At 37.5% G+C, this 18,371-nt stretch overlaps 2 protein-coding genes across 2 annotated transcripts; one reads left to right on the plus strand and one right to left on the minus strand.

The window, feature by feature from the left end:
- Positions 1–511: 511 nt before the first annotated feature.
- LOC141902471 (proline-rich transmembrane protein 1-like) lies at positions 512–2,776 on the minus strand. The gene is made up of 2 exons (XM_074790204.1): positions 2,695–2,776; positions 512–1,781 (listed from the first exon to the last, which is right to left on the minus strand). Exons 1-2 carry the CDS (start codon positions 2,702–2,704, stop codon positions 1,339–1,341), a joined length of 453 nt encoding a protein of 150 aa, XP_074646305.1. The 5' UTR covers positions 2,705–2,776; the 3' UTR covers positions 512–1,338.
- A 3,835-nt stretch (positions 2,777–6,611) lies between these two features.
- Positions 6,612–14,442, plus strand: LOC141902206 (DBH-like monooxygenase protein 1 homolog). Its single transcript, XM_074789847.1, has 13 exons — positions 6,612–6,896; positions 7,253–7,408; positions 7,532–7,642; positions 7,938–8,144; positions 8,511–8,660; positions 10,201–10,374; positions 10,706–10,792; positions 11,300–11,476; positions 12,045–12,147; positions 12,242–12,414; positions 12,637–12,831; positions 14,190–14,329; positions 14,424–14,442. The coding sequence occupies exons 1-13, from the start codon at positions 6,612–6,614 to the stop codon at positions 14,440–14,442; spliced, it is 1,977 nt and encodes a 658-aa protein (XP_074645948.1).
- The last annotated feature ends 3,929 nt before the right edge of the window (positions 14,443–18,371 follow it).

The raw sequence follows: 18,371 nt of genomic DNA on the forward strand, positions 1-18,371 counted from the left end.
TCTTCAGTCTATTGGTCCTTTTTTCTTATAAGCGGCTCCCAAAATTGAATATCTAATAGATTTATGAGTTTCAATCCTCGATTGTAATATTCATATTCATACGGTTGATCTGAATATTCTGAATAAATACATAGTTACATATTAGTCAGTTGGATAATAGATATCGGCATACGAGTTTGAATTCACTGAAACCGAAGATCTATATCATATTCCGGAAACATGCTTCTTGCGTTTGTATCTTTTAAAAGTTTTATACGGCAATAGCTATCGGCGTTAATTACTGGCGGAACGGGCTATATTCGTTATAATCCAAACGATATAAATGCGCCCCCCGATGATACCCGAAAATTGTATTTCATTCATCTCTTCGCGACGTCGATTGACACCAATCGAAGTAACAAGCTTTTATACATTAAAACACGTATTTTCACGAAATCTGCAGCAATAGCGACTTAGAACACTAATGACAGACGACACGCTCAGATTATTAGAGATTATTCATTTATTCCACAACCTGACAGAAAGCAATTATCGATTTTTCTTACAAACAAATATTTGCTGGGATATACAACGTACCTTACCATCTTAGAGTATTAAATGTTATACTACCAGGGATGCGGAAGAGACAGAAGCCCCTTGGTGACATAAGAGGTAATTTTTTCATCATTTCGACTTAAATGTCGAATTTCGACTTATCTCGAATATCAACACATAAGTAACTCGAAATTAGACATAATAACTCGAATTTCTACGTAAGAATAACTCGAAATTCGAGATAGTAAGTCGAAATTCGAGATATCATGTCGGAATCCGACTTATTATATCGAAATTCGATATATTAACTCGAATTTCGACATAATAAGTCGATATTATGAAAAAATTATCTCGTATGTCACCAAGGGGCTTCCGTATGATAGTACTATGCATGATTTATCCTAATTTGGCTTTCGTGGAATACGCCACACCAAGAAGCGAATTTTCATAGTTCTAATAAGATTTATATCAATACGATGGCTAAGTAATGATACCGATGATTTACTTCGCAAGTAGGAAGACATTGAAAAACGAAACATTTAGAATTCAGGTATGCTTGGCTATCGGTTGGCATAAGCGAGACAACTTTACCAGCAGTTGCACAGTCATGACCTTTCTAAAAGGGCCTTGGATCTTAATACTGATTCTTTTTTCATCTTGAAATAGGGATTTTCCCTCATGAAACTGATTTTAATTTGTTAAATTTGGGTGTGTATACAGACTTAACTGAAGACTGGTCTAAAAATCGGAACCTTGACCGTGCAACTGGTCCTACTTTTCAACTTGGCTCACACGATTCGATTCCTAAATGTGTTGGCTAAAACTGTGGCCCCCAAATGTTTGCTTGTAAAGATTATTAAGATAATCATCGCTCCTCTTAGCTCCGATCTTAGCGAAGTATGTGAATACCAAAATTACGTATATAATCCAGGCAATATTAAGAAGGAGACCGGTCACCAAAGCAGCGATATTCCAACATTTGGCGTTGCGAGAGGCGCTCTCAGCCTTAGGTAGGTCACCCGTCCTGCTCGCATCCCTGACATTGCACGAATAGATGATTGCCGGAATCGAAAACGGCCAACAGCAGAAGATCATCAAAATCGACCAGACGAGGTGGTCTGGAGGCGGCTTCGCCAGAGGCGTCGGGGCGACGACGATCGTGGCGCCGTAAGCTGTTGCGTAACTTCCTGGTGGCTGCATGTTGACCGCCTCTGTTTGAACAGGGTATGGCGGAGGATTCGATTTTTCTGCAAATTGAAAAGACGGATTTTACGCAAAGATAATAGACCTTGCAGGGTCTAGTAGGATCAATTGAGCACAGCTTACGTTTGAGCACAAAAATCGTTTTGTGCTGGCATTTGCAATAACGTAAAATATGAAATCGCGCTGATAGAAAAATAAGCAGGTTATACTATGATGATATACGTACTACACGGTAATAGGTTCTCCCTATGACTAGTAGACCTACAGGGCAGAATAATTAAGCTATGTTCATGGATATGTTCATTCCGTACGTAATTCATATAAGAATCCAAAAACTAAGCATCATCAGGTTTTCCCAAAAGAAAAAAACAGCGCATATTTGGTTGAACTCCCGTACGAACTGATTTTTGTGACGCAGCCAGAAATTGCGGAATTCATGAGTAATATCAAAACAGTATTAATGATTGAGGGTGTGGCCAGAAACACTTAATATAGTGTATGAATCATTTTAGAGGTACCACGATAGAATGTTGATGCCAAGTCCGGCTTTAAGATCCGATAAGACTGTGTGACTAAGTAGCAGCAACGTTTGTGAAGACCTACGAATAGCCATAATTTGCATAATTCATAGAAAAGTTTTTGACATTGAATCTTGGCAAAAACCCTGTAGGATAGTGGCGGTAAAAGATAAATGTCGACAGAAGGCCAACGTAGGATAACCAATCAACCCCTTCGATGACAGTGGCAAATCACTGTCTAATTGAATTAGGTCTGCGTAGTCACACATGGTGTTTAAGATATAAACACCATATGACAGAGCTTAAAATAGATGATTTTTGTATTTGAAAAAAATGAATTGTTTATATTTATTTTCTATTTTTATTAGACAACTCAGCAATTGAAAATAGAATATGAATATAAATCATTGTTAGTTCCCACTTAGATGCAAAAGCCTACCTTGGTCCATATTGACGTGAAATCGCGGTAAAGCCGTGGACTGGATTTACTGAACTCTCACGAGGACTGACTCGTCGGTATTCTGAGCATACTACTGCACGATAGATGTTTCAATAATATTGTTTTATAAATCGATAAAGTGAAGTGAATCGATATCTTGAATTAGAACAGCTGTCGTTCATTATGAAGAGAGGGATGTATACAATTACTTGAAATAAATCTGAGTTGACGTATGTAAATTGAATAGACCCAGAATTTAACTTCATAGTTTCCGATTCGGCTAAGAAGCAATCACTCACCTGATGAAATGAAGATCAAACATATACGCTACTCAACAAACGCATCGGGTCATAGGTCGAATAAAGTTAGGGAAAGGATTTGGATGAATGTATCAGGTAGCCAGTAGCACTAGCTACACACCGAAAGGTGGTGTGACCAGGGAGATGGGACTAGCATTCAGTTTTATCAAGTCAAAATTAGCTCACTTCCATGCAGTTTAGAGGTGAAAATCATCTTAGCGGACTTCTTCATCAACATCGACCCAAGAAAAATATCACAATACACTAATATTCTGTACGGTTTTCACGGGGGACGGAAACGGCCAACGAATAGAAAATCGCTAAAATGATCTTCAACCTTGTAATATATTTCAAAAATATCGTTGTACTTATCTAATTAGGCATACAGCCAACAGAATTAATCCCAATCAGTCACTTGCCGGTTCAAACTGGTTGGAAGATTGTTTGAATGAACCGGAACCGACATTTCCAATTAATGTACTTCGATTTAAACAGAAGATTCTGTTGACTCGACCGCTGATCACACAACTGTATCTGTAATTTTTTCAATAGAACTTAATTTTGATATTTAGCATGATTCCCGAGTCCTGTAATGTGTGCAGCATCACTCCATAAAAGTGTGGTGAAAAATTTTCTAATGACTCATGTCTGATGTTCGTAGTTGATCTTGAATTTTTTTAAAAGTCGCAATGTCCACATCTATATCAACAGCTCCCACGATCTACTTTCTATGAATATGCGTAAAAAAGGAAGATTGACAGTCAATATGTGACGGTATGCCGATAAAATGTCAATACGATGCAGGTATTTTAGATCAGTTGTTACAAGGGCGCTAGTCGACCTAATTAGCTCACATAGCCAAATTCAAACTCCGCATATAACAACAAAATTGAAGATCTGCTAACTGTTGACATAACATCCCTTTCAAGTACCGTGGTGTTAACTCAAATTCTATCGAATTGTAAAATATCTAGATATGTTTGCATCTATATTCTTGAAAGGGTGTCCTTACGACGTAACGGTAACATACCATGAATATGTTATATTTGTATGAAAGTTTGTGTCTTGTTGGCCTATCATAGGCTGGCTGGCCCAAGTCGGATATAGCATAGTATAGTGCCTTGGCGTAGAGTTAATAAGTTGTGCGGTTAATGTATCAGCGCATTAATACATTGGCGCATGAATACATTGATAATGGGGTATTAATGCGCAGCAAAGGAACAGTTCATGTACAGGTTGACCGATGACTAGTGACAGTTGACTACTGTTGGTTGTTTGTTGGTTGGCCCATTGAAGAGATGATAGAGTGCATATCTCACCTGCTGGTTGACGGTCGACGGATGACACGATGTAATGTTGTCGCCAATTTATGTACAAGGATCGTGGTGACAAAAATGAGAGACGATAGAGCGCATAGACCTATATCATCCGCTGGTTGACGGTCGACGGACGACACGTCGCAATGTTGTCGCCTCTGTATGTACAAGCATCGTGGGTTGACTGGTTGACGGGTGACCTCAAAACACAAACAAACAAGAGAAGTAAATCTAAACCGAATCAGTAAACTATAAGCATCAGCTGCGAAAGTGTCATTTTTGATTTTGAAAAAAAGAGCCGGCACGCATCGACGTCGTTCTGTAGCAATGTGAACAATGCCATATTTCACCGTCCCCACGTTTGTTTTTTTGGGAGGCGCATCTCACGATGACAGTGATGAAAATAAATAATGAATCTCCGGTGAATTTGAATGCTTAACCGTGTTGAAACTAATATCAGAGAACTGGAATTGACTAAAGAAAAATAGAAATGCAATTTGTATTTTAAGTATGGGGTTTATCATGTGTTTGGTCACGTGATGTGTTTGGTGTATGAGGTTAAGAGATCGTTAATAGTTAATTTGTCGGTTGGTAGATACGTCGACAGGTTGACACATGGAATGTCAATGGCTGGCGATGTAAATGTGTCAACATGACAACTTTCTTTGGGTTACACATAAACCGAACAACGCAGTAAGCATACGCGAAGGAACTATACTATGCAATACCCTACTTGAGCCGGCTGGCTTTACTTTAATACTTTTGACACTTTAATAAACTATATCAAAATTTCATTAAGACATATACTTGTTGACGTGTGGGAAAAAATTGAAAATTTTCACAGAAATCCTTTTAAAACCATTCCAATTATTTTGGACTTTATTTTGCAATGCAAACGAAAACATGCCAGCGGCAGCAAATCATAAGCTCATTAATGGGTATATACCGGGGAATTTCGACCATTACCGTGTAGACGAGCCGGTAACAAAAACCTTTGGAAAAAACATATCATTCGCTTGTATGAATTTACGCCACTTTTGATAGGACTGCCTAATCAAATATTTCAATCATGGAGATAACGATGTTTACTGAGCCCGAGGCGCACAGTCAATAGTAGCTATATAGAAACTACAAATATAATGCATTTTCCTTAAAAGTGTTTTATCTGTAGAGGTTTAATACAACTTGTGATCAGTTCAATTACTATAATGCGATGACCTATGTATGAAAATATTTTTTTCTGTTTGTTAACGCGTGATACCGGGGGATAATACCTTCGCCCAAACGTTCTTCACACACATGATACCATTTAATGAATCCGAAATATATCCAGGCCCAAAATCTAGAGTTCATGCTGAAGGATGAAGATAAGGAATATCTTAGCAATATAATTTTTAGACAGAGATTTTTGTCCACTGATGTTTAGAATAGCAGGCCGGACTCTTTGTTAGGATCGACCACAGTTCTATAGTGAATTGATTTACTTTGTTTTGCTAAATTAACTACTTGTAATCAATTCACTATAGAACTGTGGTCGATCCTGACAAAGAGTCCCAGGGATTGATTTGTCAGTTAACCCCGGTACACTGGACAATGTGACGTCACAACTGGACGTTATGGTTTACGTATCATTAATGCAACGATGGCTGATGCTGGAGAATGGTCATGTGACTACATGTTTTCTTTCCCAGATAGTCAAACAGTAATTACTGTAAGAGGTGAGAATGGTAAACACTTGAATAATATCTTAATTAGAAAGCGTAATTTAAGGGAACATAAGTTACAATATTTTGGGCACTTTCAGTGTGGATTTTATCTAAATCCCTTCAGGAACCTTGATGTATTAAAAAGTCCAACTTAATAGCTGGCTAAATTCATACTTCAAGTTTGGAGAAATAGAAAAACAATTTATCAGTCACCAGTATACGGAAACGTCCCGGCGTTTTTCAATTGAGAGTAATTTTTCGAGGTTTGTTCCGAATAAGTAACTAGGAATAAACTTCAATTAGTGAGGAAACTCTCTATAGGAAGCTCTCCTATACCGAGAAAGAGACTCAATAAGTCAGCATTGTATGAGATTTGAATGGCTCAGTGAATGTCGAAAATGATCAGTTAAAAGAATTTTTTAAAGAAGTTTAATAAATGGGCCGACTCAACTGTCTGGCATTAAAGTGTAATAACTAGAAGTATAAATAATTTCAGCTTTATCGAAGTTAAATCGTAGACCTGTATTCCGAACCTGATTGGCTAAGCCACAAAATATAACCGATCTCGTCAAAGCTGTACAAACACTGTGGCGATCATGGCGATATCTAAAGCAATTCTCGTTCTTGTTTTTTCGCTCGGGAACGCCGTTTTATCAGCCGGCCTAATCGATCCACCTTGGCGCAGCGAATATCTCGACATGGCGAATAAATTCAAGTTAGAATGGCGAGTCAAAAACGCGAAAGTGCAGTTTCGGGTTTCGGTGCAAACCAACGGCTGGTTCGGGCTCGGTATTTCTCACGATTCACGGATGCCCAACAGCGACGTCGTAGTTGGATGGATGAACATAACATCCATGTTTCAAACTGTAGGAAAGTTGGTCGTAAGTATTGTGAAAGCATGAAAATGATGTTGTAATTTTGCATATAATATCTATATATTTGATGAAAAATTTTGCGCCGATTTCGGAAGAATCGTGTTAACCCGGTGTAGAATAAATACAACGATACAAATAATACTTTATTGGTTGACTAGTTTATTTGACCAACGAGCTTTCGTTACTAGTGCATAATAGCTTCATCAGGTACTCATTCGCCTGGTGAAGCCACAATAAACTAGAAGCGAAAGCTCGTGCTTCGTATAAACTAGTGAACCTATAAAGTACTATTCGTATCGTTTTAAATATCTACTTGCTTCGTTTATTTCTGCATAACTAAACGAATATGAAACTGATTTCAGGATGCTCATACGGGACCGAGCAATAGCAAACCAGTTGCAGATACAGATTCCAATTGGTTCCTTACCGAAGCCGCTTACACCAATCAGCGACTGAATTTCAGCTTTCATAGATTACTGAAAACTAACGACAGCAAACAAGACATAGAAATCAAACATGTAAGTGATATCTTTATCAATAATAGCAGTTACATCCCCATCGAACTGAGAACCGAGAGGAGATGAACATAAAAACATATTATACAATCCTTATAGATTTCAATTTCTCTTTTACTATTTCAGGGAATGACACACGTAATCTGGGCGTATTCAGATAATAGACCTTCGTCATTGCAATCGATTTCATACCATGGAACCACCAGAGGCCACAAGTCCATCGAGATCTTGCCAGCGGTAACATTCATCTACATATCATTGATCTGATTTAAAAAGATGAAATTATTTACTTTGTCTAGTAAGGCCAGTTGCATAGATAGATATTTATCAATAGTCGGAAGATCAACTTATTTCTGCAGCAAATATAACAACTTAAGACTAGTCTTTATTCTTGATATTTACGACCAAGACTTGAGTCTCAATTGTGAAACTGGGCCCAGTTTTATTCAAGATTTACACAGTGCTGGGTTGTTGGATTCCATTTATCTATAGTTATAAATTTATCTATATATTTTCATTTTCTTCGACACAGTACCCGCGAAAAGTGTACCTCGACAACAAAAAGGAATACCTACTGGAATGGAGATACGACGAAAAAGAAATGAAAGGTGGTACGATAACATTCCGAGTCACTGTCAAAACTACGGGATACGTGGGCTTCGGGCTGTCCCAAAGCGGTGCCATGAAAGGATCGGATATAGTTATCGGCTGGGTAACCAACGGCAAAGCGCAACTCTACGTAAGAAAGAGCTGTCAAATATGTTTTCCATCGATCTGAATTTCAAGTCCAACGAAAATATATCGTGGCTGATTCAGGCCATACTAAAAATAGCGAAACGCGAGCATGAAACAAATATTGATACAAAATTTTTTTCTCGCACGATCAATTAGTTTAGTTTTCGAACTTCTAAATTTTTCGCGTCGGAAAACACAATTTTTGTGGCTAGATAACCAACATCTTTGAATATCCCATAACCCACCCGAGAAACAAAAAATTGTGATTACTCATGCGAAAGAACAAAAGGAAATATGTGCACGTAATTTGCCTACCGAATCAGCCACCAAAGAAAATGTTTTACTTTTTACAATTTTATTTTTTTTGCAGGATATGCACGGTATCGGGAACGAAATACCACTACAGGACAAGAAAGACAACTGGAACCTGATAGAGGGTAATGAAGAGAATGGCAATACACAACTAACGTTTTCTCGCAATCTAGACACGTGTGATGAAGGAGAAGATATTAAGATTGAGGTAAAGGCGAACAAGAAAATTAATTTTAAATATAGCTGCAAAGCAGCGATAACGGGTTTTCTGGATGCATGTGATCGAAAGGAAAAATTAATTACCGGGTATTCGATGGGAAAAATAAAATGAGATGATTTGGATATTATCGGAGCATTCCTCTTTTTGGTTGAATGGTCTAACCCCAGTATAGTCCCCGTGATTTGGAAATTCTCGGAGCCCTCCTTTATTTACTAACTAAATGACGTCACAAACTGTTATTTCGCCGGTGCTCGTAGTCTAACAATTCAATTCAATTCTTTATCTACAGTAACCTAATAAGTTATTTTAAGTTTCAAATAGGATGGAAAGTATATTCAGACAATATGTTGGTTCAGAGAGACCGTTATTACAGTATAAATTTATACATTTCGTTTCGAAGCTGTCAGTTGCCGAATCTGAATGAAGATGAATTTTATTTGACGAAATCGGCGGAAAATATATAATAATAATAATCAACAGAATTTCAAGAGGGTTTTCGACGAAAGTCAGAAAACCCTAATAAATTATTTGACGCCTGCGAAAAAAATGTAGAATTTCTCGAATAAGCTAATGTTGAATTGCAAATTTTAAATTCGAAGTTTTAAGAAATTTGGGGAATTATGAGATTTGGCGATTTGGTTGATGATACAGGTCTTCGACTCTAGTAGTGGTTTAATTTTTTTGTCAATAATTGATAACTTGCGACCAACTTCATTCACTTTTGCCTGTAAGCTGGTCTGCTACTTCATTGCCTCCATGGTTGAGGAAAGAGCATTCTGATGTCTGCTTCATCATGACTTCGAGCATATCGTTTGGCCTAGCCAGCCGGCCCGGTCCCCGAGCCACGGGTTTGGCTGCCACTCGGTATCCTAGTCTTGAGTCGGGGTTGAAGTAGACATTGTCATTTAAAATAACTTGTTTATGTTATTCTGTATGAATTACCCGTGTGTCCTGTACGTTGTATTTTCTTGTTTTAAAATTTGTTTTTATTGAATTTGGGAATTTTATCCCAGAATTTCAATGTATCAATAAAGAATTGAATTGAATTTTCACCTACACACATGTCATCAGAGGACGCGGAGCCGTATATAACAGCTATGCTATCATAAATTGCTAATCTCATGAAACCTGCATACCCCTAATATCGAACATATTTTCTAAAACATTTGAATATTGAAATTATATGTTTACACATTTTCATATTGACCGCTTGAACATATTTAAACCAGGAAAGTGCTCAGAATGCATCTAATTTTTCAAAATTTTCTGTAGGGGGCATACCCAGCCCCCGCCCCATATGTTAGTGGTGACCCAAGTAAATAGTGCGCGCCCCCTTTTCACAATCACTAGATCCGTCGCTGATATACGGACCCTCTGGCCTGTATTTTTCTCGGGCGATGTGTAAAGCAAAGGTGCAAGTACTTTTCAACCAATGAATCATTCTCCTCTAATATTTTGAATGAACTAATGACCCATCCTAATGATAGGTGTTTCTTTTTTCATTCACCGTCGCCCGGATGTTCATCAGTCTGGAGCAATAAAAATCATATTCTCATTCAACAACGAAGACCCAATCGATATCGGCAATGCTAGATACCACGGGTCTAACCGAGGTGTACGTACTCTGTATTTACTGGATGAACCTGCACCGACCGTCAAGCCAGGACCTGACGTAAAAATCTACGACTTGCGGCCACGTAAGGTACAATATGTAATATAGTTCACTATGAGTTCGATTCTGAATTTATTCATGTTCAAGAATATATATTTTGCTACCACAATCGATTGCAAAATAGCTCGTGACATGCTCTATGATTGTAACGAGTTTCAAGGTTATTACCCCCTTAACATATTCACTAGGGGCGTTTGGCACTGAAATATTCTGATTGTTGAACATTTCAAACCACTTCCCATGTGGGCGTGGTTTCCTTGGGCCCCTAACTCATTCAGTGTGAGATTTTATAGATTCAAATTCAACCCACATAAGGAAAGTTGATCTAAATTGTATTTTTCTGTACGTCGTTTTTCTATAGGTAGCCCTTACCTCCGCCAAGACTACTTATTATTGCTCGTTTGTTAAGATGCAGTTACCGGTTGGGCAGAAATTCCACGCATTAAAGGTAAAATCAGGTTTTTTATGAGCGAGGGGTTTATAAAATTAGTAAACATAATAAAATTATGAGTTTTACCGTGGAGCGATGGGGCCAAGAGGCTAGAACGTTCGCCTCTGGGAATCCAAGTCGTGGGTTCGAACCCCGTACAGTACCGCAGTGTCCTCGGACTAGACACTTATCCTCATTGCCTCTCTCCACACAGGAGTAAATGGGTAACTGGCCTGATAGATGACTCCTGTGCGCTTGTTAGCCGCTCACTGTTACTTATCCGCAGGGAGAGATGACTGATACATGTTAGAGTATTAAATGGCCGGGGTAATAATGCCAAAAAAGTTAAGCGCTCTGAGCAGCCTGGATTTTTATGTGTCTAATAATAGCGTTCAACGCTATTATTAGACACATATTATCATTATTATTGTCTTTATTATTTACCGAATTTTGGTGCCATGCAAGTTACTTATTGAATACCATATCCGTCTCTGATGTTATCTTATTTTCGATTTTGATTTCCAGTTGCGACACAATGTAGTTAAAGGCAACGAACTTATCGTTCACCACGTGCTTGTCTACAGATGTCCAGCGGGAATGTACAACGATTCCCTATTGAATGTACACGGTGAATGCAGTTCAATGATCAAGCATAGACTTGCCTGCCGCGATGTTCTGGCTGCTTTCGCTATCGGTTCACATGTACGTATAAACGACCAAATAAGACTTACTTTTTACATTTTTGACGTCGTGAACGCCGTTACAATAATTCTATTCAACGGCTATGCGTTATTCAAGGGGTTCTGTGTTAGTCGATGTGGACTACGTCATCTATGTTGGTGTTACAAAATAAATAAATAAACTATATTTGAATGTAGTTGCTTTTTGTAATGAATAGATTCATAAATCTTGCTAAGTTTAAAACCCACACAATTTAAAGGATTAAAATCGAATTTTGATTTTCAATCATTAGAATAAAAATACACGACTCGGACTCTATCAGTCAGGCTATTCTACTTTCATGACTAATTTTCAATTCAATGAATATCCTTGTCGTTTGCATATTGTATTTTTGAGTGAATGTGCAATACCTCATTGATTAGTGGGGCTAGGCAGCTTGCCGGTCTCAATTCGATTCAAATTCGGATTTAGAATAACTTTATTGATCCATAATATATATCGTTATACGTTATCGATATCCGTTGAATTGCATTTCAATATCTGATAAGGTTACGGGGGAAAGTTGAACTTGTCACATTTCTTATTGAAGGAAACGTCCTTTCCCGAAAACGTCGGCATGCCGATTGGTGGCGCTGCTGATTCCATGTACTTCATGTTCGAAACCCATTACGACAACCCGGAGAAAAGAACTGGTAAAATCGAATTTGACCTTTGTCATTGATATAAAGATTACTAAAAATAGTTCTAGAAGTTTGGGTGTTTTTTCATATATATATATATTTCCAGATATCGTCGATGATTCGAGCATTGAGATTACGTATACAAGTAAACTACGTCAACACGAAGCTGGAACGATATTCATGGGATCAAGCTCCTTCAATCCTATAGCGATCGTTGTACCGCCTCGTCAGAAGAAATTTCTTGTTCGAGGAGTATGTTTAAATTCGTGTTTAAGTAAGGTAAGTGATGTGTTAGATTGCTTTCACAAGAGAAATACATGATAAATTTTAGCGAAATTCGACGTTTTTCGTTTGTTTTGGCACAGGTGCCAAAACGGAATTACATTTCGGCGGGGGGCAGCACAATTCAACCATGAAACAAGTTATTAGCTGGAATAAAAATACTGGTTACCACATGTCGACGAACTTTTTCATTCGCACATCTTTTGTTTTATATTTCAGGTTTTAAACAAGTACACGGACCAGAAAGAGATTCACATTTTTTCCAAATTGGGACACGCCCATTTACTGGGTGCAGGCATACGCACTCGTCATTTCCGTGACGGATATGAGTTGCCATGGATACTCAACGACATGACCTACGACTTCAACTATCAAACATGGCGACCGCTGAAAAAATACTTGACAATTAAATCGGTAATTATCGTTTTTTCAAAAAAAGCCAATCATAATTTGGAGAATGAAGAGGTTTTCAGTGAGTGACCACATTCAGTAAAATGCAGTAATTCGATATAGTTAATGAAGAGATATGTAATATAAATACCAATAACTATTACATTTTTTGCGCGCAATTTTCTAGGCAATCAGATATCCCGTTCTATTTCATCAGTTCGGATTTTCCCATGTATGGTTCTTCCGTGAAATTTGCCTCAGCGAGCTGATTTGTGCCGCAAGTTTTAACGCGGTAAACCTGCGCATGTACCTGCGCACCCAGTCTAGTGTGGCTGGGTTTCGTGGCGTGGCTGAGTGTAGCGATGCCATCGGGTTCAAAGCCCTGCCGACGGATGATGTAGAAAATTAGATTTTTACTGTTTTTTGGTTTCTTTTATGAGCCATCATCTGAACTCCCCATGGTCTCAACTAATAATTTGATTTCACGATGGAACACGGGTTCTGTGACGGCTGACATGTCAATATCTTTTTCATCATCCACGAAAACGCGTAAAAACAAACTTTTAGCGCGCAAAAAATGTAATAGTTAGTTTTGCTCGCTAAAATGTTGTTGTTTTTTTTACGGTAAGTTCCGTTTTTGCGCGTTTTCGTGAAGGATGAAAATATTACATGTCCAGATTCAGCCATCATCGGGCTCTGATATTCAGCAGAGTATATATACTTCAAGAAAAGCGATATATGTATTTTGTTGCACTGTATTTTCAATTGCTTTCTTTCATAATGCGCTCAGACTGACACCGTTGTTACTGACTGCTACTATAATTCGGAAAATAGACAGAACGTTACATTCGTAAGTAATATATCAAACGAAATGAAGTAATAACGATTAGTAATGATGATAATATAAATGGGGTACCGGCACCGGCACCGCTACTGTGGCAATTGAGGATTCCACTTGCGGCAGACGAGGATCGGTCAGGTTCATATCATATCATATCATATCAAATCATATTTATTTTCGAGGATCGGTCAGGTTCATATCATATCATATCATATCAAATCATATTTATTTTCTGAATAATTTATATCAATGAACAAAAGATATACAAGACTTAAGTGATTTATTGTTTTGCATGCATGCATATATATATATATATATATATATATATATATATATATATATATATATATATATATATATATATATATATATATATATATATATATATATATATATATAGCCATCATTCAAAGAATTTCATGTTTTGAATTTTTTATATTGAAGTCAAACTCGAGGGTAGGGGTAGAGAAAATAACATATAACTTGTTGTATTTTCAATGGTTACCGTTGTGAATTTCTTTTATTCGATTCGATTTCAAAGGCTGGCCAAGGAACCGAGGAAGAAATGTGTTACTCAGTGTTCATGTACTACCCGAAAATACCGATGGCGACTTGCGAAAGTATCGCCGATACAACTACACCCGCCATGCAAAACATCAACTGGGCGATGAAAATGGGCCAGTAAGTGCATTTATTTCTAACACGATATTTCAGGAGCCGTATTTACACATGAAGACTGGTAGTAATTTAAGGTTAACAAGATTTTTATTTACAGTGCAAGTTTTCACAGCTAGTACGCATTACTAATGATGTCTTTCGGTTGGTTTTGATTATTCACTTTTTATGATATTCATCATTGTGAGTGTAAAAGGTGTTTTCTCAGTGTTTTCCCGAAATCACCCTAGAAACGCCTGTCCACGATGCGATGAGTCCCCAATCTTCTGAAAATCTTATGTCAGTACGTTTCACATCTCCATATCATCGGTATAAGTGGTGCTGTCACCTCGTTTCACGTCTTCATTTTGGCATATCATCATATCTAATGCATCCAAATTTACCACGCAAATTCAAAATTGGAATCGGAACCCACTTAACGATCGAGAGAGATAAGGTATATCAATAAACCGAGAGAAACACGCCGGTGCACTACCTGTAACAAAGCAGAAGATGAATTTCACTTTGTAATGGAGTGTGTGAAATTCAACTCGCTCGTTACGAAATGCTAGCAAGAATGTACAATACCTATGATGATGCCTGTTACTGGAACGAGGAAAAAGTCTTTATAAAATTATTAACGGATCCAAAACTTTTCAATATCACAGGTGAATTTATAACCGAAGGCTTTAATAGTCTATGATTGAATGTATTATTAACGTCATTAAGAGGATCATGTATATACTGACACTGGGTCCGTATATGTCTTGTATGTAGCTGTAATTTGTTTTTTGTCATTTGTTTCGTTATTTTATTGTATATTCTATCTGTATACCCTGCACACCCCAATCCGTAATGGATATAACAGTATAATAAAGAGTTTTATTGAATTTAATTGAATTATCATCGGTACCCGAGGATGTGGGATCATGTTAAAACCCTTTCCCTGGCAATGTTACGTGGGGCGTGACGATGTCATCCGATAGGTATGGGCAGACACTTGACCTACTTACCTAATGTCCACTAGATGAAAAACTAGTAGACGCAGACCTGGCTGCTCAAACGTAATCAGTATGCTCTAGGGATGTATTACAGGCGTTTAAATGCTCTGCTACTCACAGGAAGTGCTACCAGAAGTAACCACTTCTCTGAAATCATACAAGATATAGAATACAGTTTGATATATATTTGAGTTAGATTTGAGATGATATGCAGATTTTCATTTTCTATTCATTATCTCACAATTTTTAGCGTAAACTGGATGAATTCGACAGAGGTTACCGCGAAAATGAAGAAACTGTACGAATCGAAGGATACATGGGCCGATCAGTCCGCTATAGATGACTTCCAGAAACGCCTCCTTGATACCGATTATTACCCATTCTGTCGCGCTGAAGGTTCATTTCTAGTACGTTTCAAATCGATTTCTTAAATTGAACCTCAAATGGTATAGATCAGATTCTTTGAGTCCCCTCTGTCTTCTATGGTATTTTCTATACTAATGGTTGCCCCATGAGCTCCAACTGGAATCAACCAAACTCTCGCAAGTGACGATGTCCATACATAAAACAAAATCAAGGGATGTGAAAACGTTGAAGATCTGCTTGTATACAATTTATTGTGTGACAACAAATATATGACGCAGCACGTGGAAAAAGCAAGTGGCTACAAGATCGAAAATAGATTGCATGTATTGATACATAAATTAAATGTATTTTTTCTTTTTCAGGCCAGTCCGTTTGAAAAGTTCAAATTTGAAATGAAACAGAAATACGAGCCGTTGCGACGTGACACTTGTGGGACGATGGTCTCTCCCGCTACCCGAATTCATGCTTCGTTCACTGCTGTTATTCTGATGTCCGTCCTAACCTTGATTCATCGTGCCTGAAGATGTTTATACTCCCAGTTACATGAATATCGGTTATCTATCCATATACACCGCTCAAATCTACTAATTTTTGGTAATCACTACCGGCACTTGAATATCGGCTTTGATAATGGATAAATATTTAATAATTCACCAACGATATGTAATTCCTGACTTCGATAATTCGCCATGTTTTATAATGAATTTACCCATGATGCAACGCGCACTCATCGTTTAACTATACTTTACAGAAAGGCTGGAAACGCTCCTATCTCCGTAATGCTTAAATCTACCCGCAATTATCGGGACAGCCGAACACTGCCGGCGATTGCCGACGTACGTTCCAAAGTGTCAATTTTAATTCTGAAATATAAGGAGCGCCATAATTTCAATTGTAGATGATGTTTTGGAAACATTGACACTGTTTTAGCTCTGTTAAAGATTTTAACCGGCAAGAAAATTGATTTTTGAAAATTCGCGATGCCTCTTCGGGATTGCTGTGACGTCATCTGTCCCGATATTTGCGGGTAGATTTAAGCATTACGGAGATAGGAGCGTTTCCAGCCTTTCTGTATAGTATACTTAGACGAGGGGTGCGCATTGGATCATGGGAAAAACATTTGCATCATGGATGATTAAGATGGCAACCCGGTTGGTATTTTAATCGCAGATTACGGTAAATTTAATCATTTTTACCGCACCATCAAGGTCAAAGCCCATATTCAAGAGCGTGTGTAATAATCACTAACAGTTTACAGTTTGTAAATAGTTTGTAAATGTGAAAGTTATTAATTGTATTTATTTATTTATTTATTACTCACCACAGTTTTACGAACCAATCCTATTTGCTCACTCGAACTTCATATTTTCTTGTATTCGTACCTAATATATTTGTGTTTGTTTTGAATGTGTGCCACTTCAGGCCTATAACGTATTTTTTCTATATTAGGTTTTTCTAGTTATGAATATATGCATGTACTGACTTGCATAAATTGTGTGTATTTATTTATATTTTAACTTCGTAACGATGTTTACGCAAATAAAGCAAAGTAATCAAACCGAACCTGTCTTTGTCTTCAGAATACACTAAAAATCAATGTTCCTTTAAGTTGCATTCGTTTCAACGTCGGCCAGCTCGGTGTGCACACTACACTACTACACGTATACAGTCGTCATATCGCTGGTGTCCTCATCTTACATTTCGACGTGTCTTCAAACGACGGCTTGTCCCGTGGAAAAGAATATCTAAAAGGGCTGCCGAAATAATTCTTATTATGGGAATGATATTAAAAAGGTGTATGTTCAATGGAAAGGTTCGATCCCCAATTAACTATCGTATTGTAGATTTTGGAAGCTATGAGTTCGAACACTTTCGATGTAGAAAGCAATGTCTCGAAAGCAATCTGCAGGGAATCGGCAATGCTGCTACTGTGGCAATCGAGTATCCGCCAGGTGCGCTAACGGCTCATCTTTCTTTCCTCCAAAGGATTATAAAACTAAAATAGTCAAAATAAGATATTTCAAATAACTTTAATTTTTTTTTCTTAAATAAATGAATGAGATTGATTTCAGGGAACATAAGATACAATACTCTGGGCACTTTCTGTGTGGATTTTATCTAATCAGGAACCTTGATGTATTAAAAAGTCCAACTTTAGATCTGGCTAAATTCATCCATCAAGTTTGGAGAAATAGAAAAAAATTTATCAGTCACCAGTATACGGAAATGTACCGGAGTTTTTCAATTGAGAGTAATTTTTCGAGGTTTGTTCCGAATAAGTAACTAGGAATAAACTTCAATTAGTGAGGAAACTAATTTATTCTGACTTTCCTTCGGAATAAACAAATTTTCATTTTTATTTTCCCGGAACTCTTTTGTTAGTACAGATCGGTTGGAATAGAACCATAACTGGTTCTCAGTAAATACAGTTCATAAGCTATACCGAGAAAGTGGCTCAATTCATCAGCATTGTATGAAATTTGAATGGCTCAGTGAATGTCGATAATCATCAGAGAAAGAATTTTTTAAAGAAGTTTAATAAATGGACCGACTCAACTGTCAGGCATTAAAGTGCAATAACTAGAAGTATAAATAGTTTCAGCTTTATCGAAATTAAATCGTTGACCTGTATTCCGAACCTGATTGGCTAAGCCACAAAATATAACCGATCTCGTCAAAGCTGTACAAACACTGTGGCGATC

This window comes from Tubulanus polymorphus, chromosome 3, assembly GCF_964204645.1.
Source record: "Tubulanus polymorphus chromosome 3, tnTubPoly1.2, whole genome shotgun sequence".
Classification (NCBI taxonomy): Eukaryota; Metazoa; Nemertea; class Palaeonemertea; order Tubulaniformes; family Tubulanidae; genus Tubulanus; species Tubulanus polymorphus.